This window comes from Diplotaxodon limnothrissa, linkage group LG22 (genome assembly GCF_057381915.1).
Source record: "Diplotaxodon limnothrissa isolate DT_005_m linkage group LG22, D_limnothrissa_male_GT1.1, whole genome shotgun sequence".
In the NCBI taxonomy this organism is placed as follows: domain Eukaryota; kingdom Metazoa; phylum Chordata; class Actinopteri; order Cichliformes; family Cichlidae; genus Diplotaxodon; species Diplotaxodon limnothrissa.
The window spans coordinates 2470370-2482574 of NC_140616.1; the positions used below are offsets into that span (position 1 = coordinate 2470370).

Here is a 12205-nt window from a genome sequence, read left to right on the forward strand (position 1 = left end):
TTGAAATGGAGGTCTGGTTTCATGAAATCGAATATATTTCAGAGAGTCAGACAGCACGAGTGAAGTCCTCACTTATACCACACTCTGCTCAAACCCCCAAATCAATTAGTACCTAGCATCATGTTTAATTTGCTGCCTTAACCAGACAGTGCAGCAGGGCAGAAGTGGCAGCTTCCAGCAAACAGCCACAGCACATTAACTTTGCTACAAGGTCAACTTGTGACTTTGCATTCATCCTCAACCAACAGGGAGGAATCCCCTGTCATTCGTCAGCGAACGCCAGGTCGAGAAGGTCAGAGAATCCAGCCAGGCTCTGGCTCGGGGTACACATGTCAGCACGAGGCCTCAGGCAATACCACCAGAATTAGAGCTCGCCACAGGCATCCTGTCAGAGGAGGATCGGGCCACGAATAAATAATGAAACACCTGTGTAGCTTTTATGGCCCAAATTCACTGTTTTCCTTTGTAGTACAACACATGAAGCTGGACACTCTGGTGACAGTGGCAGAGAAAAGGACATTAAAGAAACTGATGGACATTATGAACAATGCTGGGCATCCTCTGCACACGGCCATAAACAACCAGAAGAGTCTGTTCAGTGACAGGTTGCTTCTCCCCAAGACAAGAACTAACAGACTTAAAAACTCCTTTGTCCCACACGCCATCAGACTGTTTAACTCCTCTCTGGAGGGGAGAGGGAGGGGAAACAGGAGGACAAAGGAGGGGGGAACAACTAAGCTGTAGTGCCTCTTCACCTCACTGTACAATACCTTGTGCAATACTTTTTGTAAATAGTCAACAGTGCAATAGACTCAATACTTGAAATGTGCAATTCACTTGTATTTTTATTTTTTATTCCTATTTATTCTATTTATCCCCTTTGTATATTTTATTTATATTTGTCTCTGTATTTATATATGTGTGTGTGTGTGTGTGTGTGTGTGTGTGTGTGTGTGTGTGTGTGTGTGTGTGTGTGTGTGTGTATATATATATATAACAGTTCTGTAACTGTAACTTTGGTCGTTGCTGTGCTTTTTTTGGAAGTCGAATTTCCCAGAGGAACCCACCCGAGGGATTAATAAAGTTCTATCTTATCTTATCTTATCTTACATGTCTGCTGCTCTATCACTGCTATTACGGATGCTGCAACTCAACAGTCATAAATTGGCTTCATTGGAATTGAGTGAAAAGACCAAAGGTGTGTTGTTCATCTCGGTCCTGTCAGTTTCTTCAAAGCAAAATTAAAGCAATAAATAAATGATTAAAAGCTCTGCAGGTTAACACTGAGTCTTTCTCTTCAGTGTGAGCAAGAACACATTTCTACTGCACAGAAGCAGAAATGGTTTGATGCAGAGAATTAACAGCACAATGAAAGATCCCAGGGGAAGACTGTCTTGGAGGTTTAAGACTGAGAGCGATAGTGAATAATAGAAGAGGTGCATGCTGGGAAAAATGAAGAGTTCAGATCCCTCATTTGGGACTTAATTCTTAAATGAGGCTCAAATGGACATTGTTCATTTGCCTCTGCAACATGTAGGTAAATCTTCATCGTGTGGTTTTCACAGTTCTTCAAACGGCCGCTTGAGACTCAATCCAAAAGTGAATCAATCGCTATCAAGCCAAGTTACAACAGAAATATGAAAAATTCATTCATTCATTAAAAATGTATTAATGAATTCATCTCGTCCCTGACCTGTGTTTGTGCTGGCGATGCCTTTTGGAGCTCTTTGAACAATTTGAAGTAGTCACGGTCACCAAACGTTCACCTGAATGTGAAACACCCTCAACCACTGGCGATGGCTCAGGCCTCTTAGTGGGAGGGAACCCATCTGACTCAAAGGAACTGCAGTCGCTCTCAGACACATTCACCGGTTTTTGCAGGTAATCACATCTCGATCATAGATGCAAATAAACTGCTGACACATTACAGTCAGTCTCAGTCTGTAACGATGAGCTATGAGCGCAACTTCGCCACAAGATGTCACGTTGCAACTCAAGACTCGACTCAGCTGATTGCCAACTGGCTGCATTCTGCTTACACATCTTCATAAAAGTACGGCTGCCTAGTCCCTGCATCACTAAACTGTGTAACTGTTTGTAGACGAAATTCTGAATCCATCCATTCTCTTCCGCTTATCCTTCTCAGGGTCGCGGGGGGCGCTGGAGCCTATCCCAGCTGTCATAGGGCGAGAGGCGGGGTACACCCTGGACAGGTCGCCAGTCTGTCGCAGGGCCAACACACAGGGACAGACAATCATTCACACTCACATTCACACCTAATGGCAATTTGGATTATCCAATTAACCTATCCCCACAAGCTGCATGTCGTTGGACAGTGGGAGGAAGCCGGAGTACCCGGAGAGAACCCACGCAAACACGGGGAGAACATGCAAACTCCACACAGAAAGACCCGGCCTGATGGTGGAATTGAACTCAGGACCTTCGTGCTGTGAGGCAACAGTGCTAACCACAGATTGTTTCAAATCTGTGAGGTTCTGACAAAACTTTGTATAAAGAGTTAGTGTGGCTTTCTGTGTATGTAGGTAGTAACAGGTTTGTAATTTCACAAACATACTGCATTCATTTCCACTCAATACTGAACTAATGCATGAAAAAACTGACTATGACTGGTCGCAGACCTGGTCCCCAACTCAAAGGCAACAGGACTGCAAGGTGACTGCACCAGGTTTGCTAGCATTAGCAGAGAAGTCACTGTTAGCTTCAACATGTCTCAATGAAGACGCCAATATTGTTGCAATTGAGGCTTCAAAATGGGCCTTACAGACCATCAGATGCTGCATGGTGCTTACTACCATGTTTCCTGCTTCCATCTGTTTGAATGCGTAAACATATAAACTTACATGTAGTAGCACTTCCTCTCAGGGCTTCACTTGCGGCGCTGCGATAGACGGCAAAAACAGCCACCTGGTACTCTGTCAGAGAGTTCAGATAGCTCAGCTCCACGCTGTTCTGTGTCCCCTGGACCACCTAAAAACAGATCCCAGTGGGTCACAGCCTGGATATCACAGCAGTGTTATCAAGTGCAGTAAGTGTACAATGCTGGAATGAGATAAGCCAGTCAGTCAGACACACTAAACAAGTACGTTTGCTTGTGATGCTCATTCATTTCTGCTGTGCTCTCAGGGACATAACTGTCTGATACAGCTGGGATTAAAATAATCTTAATTTGCTCTAAATTAGAGCTCTTCATGTCTTTGTAATAGACAGCAGAACTTTGTTTGTCAAAAAGCATTAAAATACAGAAAAAAATCTTCTGTTTATTAAGAGAGTGCATATCACAAGGTTGAAAAAAGCACCACATGTTGCTGCAGGCATTCAGCTCTCTCCAAAGAGATTTAAATTGAGTGTAACTAGATCAGATTAGCTTTGATGAAACCTCAGTTTTCCTTGTGGGGAAACTGGGCCGTTCCAGCTGCAAGTTGTAATAAACATCAAAGAGAAATGGGATAAAAATAAGAAGGAACTGCAGGAGCATAAATATAAACTTGGAAAATTACAGCACTGCATGTCTGCGTGGTGATATAGGTATGGAAATAAAGTTTGAATGTATTATCCGGACATTTCCGCACATGGGAAAACACCTACGTCACAGAATAAGTCAGTGGATGTCTGTAGTTAGGCACACTGATTAAAAAGACACATCAGTGCTCCAGTTTTTCACATCTTCCACAGCTAATGGCTAATAATGAAAATAACAGAATATAGTTTACCACAGCATACGAGAGTGCTCGCTTTTATTATTCCCTTACTGCAAATCCTGCATAATTGTTGGCATTTATCGTGCAGATCACTCTGAGAAATTACTTAACTTCTGGAAGTGACCCTTAAAAGGATTAGCCGAGCAGCTTTAATTAAAATGCTGCCACTACATCACAGACAGTTTGTATTTTATTTGCTCTGTGGAGGCGAATCAGGACCAAAGTTCCACTAATTAAGGGGACAAAAGAAAAGCGCTCCCTTCAGTCAGTTATAAGAAGCCAGAAAGCCAGATGAGCCGCCTAACAATCACACAGTAGTTTAGACTTTATTGCACAATTACAATAAAAGCAGGGCCGTTCGCTGTGGTGGAAAAACTATGATGGAAGCTGAAAATTAAAAGTGAAAAATAAAGAGAACTATTTGTAGTTTCTTGAAAATTGCATGATTTGCATTAATCGCCAAGAAAAAGTGTGTTTCTTTCAGGCATGAAAAACTCCAAAAATAAATGAAAATAATTAAAATAATAATGGACCAACAATAAAACAAGTAAAATACCTTTTCTTCTGGCTGCCCCCCACTGGCAGGGTAGTACACCACTCGGTATTTCTCCACCTGACCCGATGCGTGTGTCCATGTCACCCGGAAACTACGAGCAGTTATCTCCGAGGTCACGAGGTCACGAGGTGCAGCCACGACGGCTGGTGGCGGGGCAGGCTCCGCCCCCCCTGCAGATAATAAAGAAAGCAGAGATTTTTCTTCTATTACGTGTGAAACTCGGGTCAGACCAGCCTGCGAGAGCTGAAATGATCCTGTTGTGTGTGCAAAGTGACTCTGAAAGTAATAAACTGCAACATCTCTGCTGCTATCTGAAGCCACATCTGTGTTTATGCGGCACAACGTTGTGGGCATTTCATTACAAAGATAACAAGGCTGCAATATATTTGGTGGGGAAGTGGTCTTGTTATTTTTATAACCAACAGCATCAACAAAGCAACACCGATGCAAACAGCAGCATCTTCGCCGTATCATCTCTGACTCTGCTGATTCCTGCTGCTCTTCAGACCTTTGATCTTCTTGTCGAGCTGCTCCACGCGGTCGCAAACGGTCTTGGTGAGACCTTCCACGATGTCGCTCATCACGCTGAAGTCTGCCACGTTGTAAACGTGAGTTTCCTCTGGAGGTGAGGCAATCGCCTTCAGCTCATTCTCATCAGCATTTTTCACACCTGGAGGGAGAGGAGAGAGAAAACCGAGTGATCTGACTGTCAGCAACGGTGACATGAAAGGTGTTGGAAATAAGTTTTCCATGACGCAACCAGAACATGAATATATACACAGGACTTCATCTACAACAGCAAAACTATTCGCCAGGCTGTGACATGCACTCTCTGCAACAGGGTTTCTTATTCCATCTCTAAACTTTCCCCCTGCTGAAACTACAAGCTAAAGCTGAAGGCTGACAAGAGCAACAGACTGAGTCCAAAGGTAGCATAGCATCAGGGGTAGTCCGAAATGAAATGCATTAAAAATATTTATAAGACAAGAAGCATCAGCATGAATCTAAGATGCTGCCTGCTGTTCTTGCCTCATGAATATCTGCAAATATCATTAAAGGTCTTTTATTCAATTTTTGTCAGTTAATTAATAACCTGCTATTTCAGCACAAACACAGAACGGCGGAAATGTTGAAATTAAGCTGTGACTGTGCTGAAGAAGAAAACAGAGTTCAGCCTAGAAAACTCCAAAGGAAAAACTGTGAATCTTTAAAGACATCAGCTGGTTTATATGAAGGAGAGCTCAGTGAACCAAAGGAGCTGCACCATTTCAACACATACAGACAGATGTATCATTGTGCTCTATGTTTGCCATCAACCAGCTGCACGTGTAGCAGAGCAACAGCCGAGCCCATGGTGTGTGGAGCATTTAGTGCTGTCATACCAATGGCAAACAGTTCTATCCCAGCATCCTTCAGGCTCTGCGCTGGGGGTATGACATCATCCTGGGACTTCCCATCCGTGATGAGGATTCCTATCTTGGGAACACCGGGTCTGGAGCCTGACTCGGGTTTGAAGCTGTTCTCCAGGACGAAGGTCAGAGCCAGACCTGGTCGGATTCAAACAAAGACAAAGCGAAAACATGAAGATGCTGAAATAAAAATAAGAAGAGGAGCCATTTGATCTGGAATCATCGCAGCCTCGGCCATCTACGATTTGTTTAAATACTCTAAAGTCTGGACTTAGATACTGAGTGCTGTGGAAATTTTGCTTCATTTATCAAATATTTTTTTGAAAACCAGATATTTTTTTCACACATTGAAATCTGAAGCAATATTCAAACATAAATATCTCAAAAACTATTAAACCAGGATCTGTAATTTGGGAACAAAAGTACTGGCTAGTTGAAATATAAAAAAAGACCCAAAGTCCCAAATTTGGGCACAAACCAGTAAAAAAAAAAAAAAAAAAACCTTGTAAATGTCACTTAGTGATATATAGCTGAATTTCACAGATTCCTATAGAAAACATGAACATTTTAGTCACAACAATGAAGAAAATGTTGTTTTCATTCAGCTTTCCTGCTGCGTGGAGCAAAGCTGACGAGTCAAAAACATTAAATGTAGGAAAACCATAAAAACATGGTTTACTTTTACTATAACATACTTCTGCATACATATTAAATCTATCATGAGTTGGATAAAGTGCGGGAGATTCGAGCCGTTTATCGTCTGCACTTTTAAAGCAACAGTTACGTCCTGGCTGACAGTTTGAGTGTACTTAAAGTTTCCCACTGAGGTGTAGCGAGGACAGATAAATGCCTCTGAGCCGAGACGTAGCCTCAAGAGTTGCAATCAAAGACTTGAAAATGATTGTTATAGAGCGCCTTATTAGCTCAACAAGGTTTTTGTCTAATGAGCTTGATAACATAATGAGCAGCTGAGTTCAGCTGTGTCCATTAACGACATTACAGACGTCTTCTTCAACTTCTAACAGACTGTTAAAGTACTGCTGCTCCCTCGAGCGATAGATCAGTTTCATTAGCAACACAAGAAGTTCAATTACATTTTATTTAAAGAGGGTCAAATTACAACAGCCTGTCTCAAGGTGATCCATACTTCACGGTAAAGACCCTGCAATGATTCCCTATCAACAAAAACAAAACCACGAGGAGGGTCGGGGAGGGTGGACGTCTGTGATAAATCCCTGGGGTGAAACGGTTTTTCTTTTCCGATCCTGTTTGTACTCTCCAATCAGAATAACAGATAAAGTGAAGGCTTCACAGTGAGCTATCAGGACGCCTCCATAAGACTATATTACAATTTCAGTCTACAAGTGTCAGATGAGTGGGGGAGATTTTTAGGCCCAAACTGAGACTGAATGTTCCTATTTGTGAATATTCTGTCAGATAAAACAAAGCTGTCATAATTTTTTGGTTTTTTAATTTAAGAGCAAAACAATAGTATTTACAACGTGACCGGAGGGCAGCCACACATGAAACCTTCCAGAGATTTCTAGGGTCAAACTCATAATTTAGAAATGTAACTGCACATCATCTGGATGGTGATGGAAATGCATCAGTCTTTGCTCAGAACTCCATAACTAAAGTTTGTGCACGAGGAAGACGCCCACTCAAGTCCAGTCAGTTTGCATTTAATGATATTGACTGTTTTGTGATGTTCACTAAGCCCGAGCAGGTCATCTCCATCCAATCCTGGCTCCTCCTGTCAGTGTGGCGCAGTAACACATGGGCGAGATGCTGAACCCTGAGTCAGCCTGTGTGGATGTACACGTGCTTAGGTATCGATAACAAAGTACCGTATGTTTTAATATGCCTGATGTTCACGAATCTTGGCCTTTCATTAATATAACCAATAAGATCTGCTCTGGGACTGAAAGTTTACCTCAGGCAGCTTTTGGACAGCTACTAGAAACTCAGCTTAATGCTGATTATTCTTTCGTCTTGAATCTTGTGGACAGCCGGGACCCTCTGCTTCATTAGTGATGCTTTCCACGTGGATTCATTTTTGTATAATTCAGTTTTTAGATTCTTTAATTTTCTGTTTCCCCTCTTCCCAGAACAACACGAAACAAATGAAAGTGCCTGTTGGTAGAGTTGATGGTTGTTTAGTCCAAGAACATCCTGATGAATTCCAGGATGAAGTCATACTTCTATGAAATGTTTCTCCTGCTGGTTTAAGTAACAAACACAAAAAGACTAATTTTATAACTATTATTCAAATAACAGCATGTGCTGCATTCCTGCTTTACCAATCTTGTCCTGAATATTGGTGAATGTCTTTATTTATTTCCTTCTACTGTCCGTTAAAAGTGATGCTGAAACTTTAGAAAGCTAGCCGACCTTCTGATTCACACTCAGCTCTTATCAGCCGAATGCGGCAAGGTCGCCAACACTTGAAGACTAATCCAAAATGAGCTCCCCTCAGTTTAATAAGCTCGGGCAAAAGGACGGGCTTTGGTCCAAGTGCACCTCTGAGCATTATCTGTTCACTCTGATGGGGAGAGCAGACCATAATAACCAGTGGGAGGCTGGGGTTTCGCACCTGTCAGTGTGTTTCCTCCTTTATATGGCAGATTCTTCACAGCATCGATTACAGACTCTTTAGTGGTGTGAGCGTTCAGATGCCACTCGATCCTGGGGTCTCCACTGTACTGAGCCAGACCTGCGTGCAAAAGTAAGAGTGGAATTTAAACTACAATTAGGTAGTAATATTTAACAGTAACTTAATAACAGATTCCAGTCTGGCTCAGACTCCATCCTCCAAAGGGACTGAAATCTTCTCACCAATCCTAGTCTTGTCAATCTCCACTGAAAACGCCTTGACCAGGTTCTCCAGGAAGGTCCTGACCAGCCTGAAGTTGATCCGCCCGATACTCCAGGAACCGTCTACCAGGATCACGATGTCGGCTATGGCTGGAGTCTTACACATAAATCCCGCTTCAGCTTAAAATCACAAGAAGAAAACAGGAATTTAGAAAAGACTTTGAAAACAGGAAAACTCTGAACTTTGAAAAGCTAAATCAGCAGAGGAAGGTTTCCCGCCATGATGGTGGACCACAAAAACATTTAGCCTTCTGCCTAACATGTGACTGAGACTATAAACAGGATCCCAAACTTCCACGGCAGCCTACAGCACATACGTGATAAATCTGCACTGGTAAAAGTAGGACAGTTTGATGTGCAGCTTCTGTCCCAAAGTATTACAAAGTGTTTCATTAATTCTAATTCAGTTCAACACAGTATAATTAAACCCTAGAGGAGCGAGGCGCTTCGTTTTAGCAGATGAAAAATAACAGCCCCCTCTGTTGTTTGTCTCAACAGTTTACTGGGTGATAAAACAGACCTGACTCTAATGAGGAAACAGCAGTTCATTTACAAAAGCCAGTGCAGCACACAGTGAGCCAAAGGCCAAGCAAATTAGGAAACAGACATATTTCTGTCCACCAATTATCTTTCACACGGAGCTGAGGAAACCCGAGTTTGGGTCTCGATGGGAAATACTGCAATCGTTAAGGGTGCTGGGTTTGAATTCAAGAAGCCTCCAAACTGCTTCAAACCGGAGTTGAATATGGCACCTAAAACTCCCAGCAGATCCACTGGAAGAGGGTCGCTATACTGGGGAGTTTCCCAGTGGGAACATGTGTAGCTTCATCACCTCTCTGCAGCCCCTCATCCTCTGTTTGCTTTCAGCAGCCGCTCCTTTAAAGTCAACTTTCTACTGATTGGCTGTCGGTCACAAAGCATTTGAACAGCAGGTGGGTGTGGCTTCTATGCCTGAGATGATGTAATAAGGATGTCCCCTTCCACTGACAGAATCAAGATCCAAGTTTGTTTCACACTTTTTCTTTAAAACTTTGTTTTCCATCCAGTGGCTGATGTTCAAAGAAAATCAGAGTATATAACTTTTGAAATTTAAGTGCTTCTTTTAATGATGACATTGCACTTCACAAAAATACCATGCTAAATGTGAATGAAGACATCCCATCATGTTACAGTTCATGAGTAGTGTTACTGTGGGTTAGCAGCTGCTGTAAGATTAACTGCAGCTACTATTTACATGATGCATTCATACACTTACAGCAGGTTTCTATATTTTATTGGACAGTCAACAATATATTATAAGAAGATGATAACTGTCCAGTGTAAGAAAAAATAAACACGATGCACAGAAGAAAGGCTGTGAGGGACTTCAGAGACTGTTAGCTCCTCTTTATTTCCATATCCCTGCACTGCAGTTTTAACAGGCGTGTGCTCATGTACAGATAGAAACTGCTCAACCTATAGCCAACAGAACTCTGTCGCCTCGAGCTCACCCTGGCCAGCACTGATCAATACCAGGTAAACTGAACAGGTGACTGCACCTGCATCTTAATGCCAACACACCCCTGAACCAACCGTCAATGCAGCGTAAACGAAGCAAGCAGATGAATCCAAATGTCTGCCCCACGGCGATGAATACCACGCCCACCACACTAGCTTGCTATTAGCAGCCGCTAACATCTCTGCATACACGTTTAACAGCAAGATATTTCACCATCAACTGTAAGTGGAATTATTACAAATTGGAAGAATTCAGGAAAAACAGCAGCTACAAACAAGCAGATCATTTAAAGCAACAGAGGAAGGTGTTTAAAAGTCTCCAAACACCATCTGGCATTGATATCAGCTGAATCACTGTGCACCAGGAGCTTCATGGCACGGGTCTCCCGTAGGTGTAATGTGTAGGTGCATTATAGTGCATTTCCCATGATTTGATGTTTTGAGGATAGTGCTGGAGATCTGTGTCTAAAGCATCAGTGGAAAAACTCATAAAAAGGTTTTCAGCTGGGTTGAGATGAGGTGACTGTGACGCTCCAAGCATACGATTCACATTCGTCTCATCAGGCTGTTCACCGAGCTCGGTGTGCTCTGGATAGAGGAGGCCGCTGTCATCAGGACACAAGTGCCTCTGCTCAAAGAAGCTTTCTATTAATTAGCAGTGAGCCTTTCATCAAAGTGGAGAAAGCACCATGCCCTCACATCATAAGAGGCCACCAGGTGACATCAGTGTAAGGGTCAGAGGTTCAGGTTTTCCCTTTAATTGAAACCAGGCTACAGACGGCCATATGGTGCTGTGTTAAACTTTGATTTTGTGTTTCCATGTTTTAGCATTAGGAGAAATACAGAGTGTCATCCAAAAAGATTAAATGCAGAAGCATCCTTTGCCTCTGGGACACAGAGGCTCTCCCTTCTACGGTTAAAAGCTTAATTAAAAATACTGACATGCCCCCTGTGTCATTCTGAATGTGTACTGTGACGGGGATCGCTCACGGTGGCTTCATCACATGTAATTACCACCATCTGTGCAGCTCTGTGGAATGGCCTCTTTATATTTGCTCAGTTTTGTGGTGCATTTATTAAATGTTTTAGACTCAAAGGTTCAAGCACCATAAATCCACCGTGCGCTACCTGCCCGGCACCAACTGGCAGAAAAAGTTACAAATGGCTCAAGGATATTCACTGATGAGTGGCTTTTAATTTCTTCCTACTAGCAACAGGATTCAAGCAGACGTAAAACCCATCAGGAACCCTGGAGGGTCATTCGGGGAGGATCTCCAAGGTTTAAAATGTGGGAACAAATGAAGCAAGCAGGGACCAGAGACAGGGTCATACTTGCCCAGCATGTTTTCCTTGAACAAATAAAGCTTATCAGTACACACTGACATACAAAAGCGCAGCCATGATGCATACCGATTATAAAAACAGAGCCTCGATGCTTCGCCCTAACAGTGGATTAAGTAGAATAACCATTTTACTCCCAGGAAGAAACACGAGCATTGATTTCAAGCATGAGCACAAATCTGACACATAGTTGGCTCAGTGCTGCTGCGTCTCTATACGTGAGATCTAACGTGTGTCGCTGATGCCCGTGGCACCCAATTACTTATCCTGCAGATGTAAAGGAGAATATTTCTTTCGGGTTATAACATGTCTCAAGAGGTGTATCGCTAAGTGTGTTTGGAGGAGGGCAAGGGCATTCTTCAGCAGTCATTTCATTCATCGCTGACAGGAACTAACTAAGGTATCACTTCTTACAAGTCTCTACAGTGTAGGAATTTAAGCCTCCTCCTCGGTCTTCCAGCCGAGTCTCGGAGCCGCTGTTCAGCGTGACTTCAGATGAAAGCAGTGACACATAAAACACACAATTACTCCGCGGCTCTGGAAAGACGAGCTGTGAGCCTGGCATCAGGTTTGTGTGGTGAGACAGAAACTGAAAGTCGTTTTTGGGTTGCTGTCTGCACCACACAAACATCTGAAAGTTTTGTCTGTATCAATGTGCTGTAGTCTTCTGGTCCAAACTATCATTTTGGAGGCTTAAAGACTTTTGACCTGTTTGTTTTTGCTCATGATTTAGACAAATAAAAGCAGCTGGAGGAAAGACTTACTTCAGATGGACGAAGCAGAAACTGAACACAGTGAATCCTCTCTTT

The 12205-nt window shown here is 42.8% G+C and overlaps 1 protein-coding gene across 1 annotated transcript in view; it reads right to left on the reverse strand.

The window, feature by feature from the left end:
• The window catches only part of col14a1b (collagen, type XIV, alpha 1b), a 164220-nt gene that overhangs the window by 96299 nt on the left and 55716 nt on the right, over positions 1-12205 (reverse strand). Inside the window, exons 5-10 of the mRNA XM_085345751.1 lie at positions 8520-8678; positions 8278-8397; positions 5658-5822; positions 4784-4945; positions 4276-4445; positions 2862-2988 (exon numbers count right to left, since the gene is read on the reverse strand). Of these exons, the coding sequence (XP_085201877.1) occupies positions 2862-2988; positions 4276-4445; positions 4784-4945; positions 5658-5822; positions 8278-8397; positions 8520-8678 (903 nt within the window). The remainder of the gene's footprint in view (positions 1-2861; positions 2989-4275; positions 4446-4783; positions 4946-5657; positions 5823-8277; positions 8398-8519; positions 8679-12205) is intronic.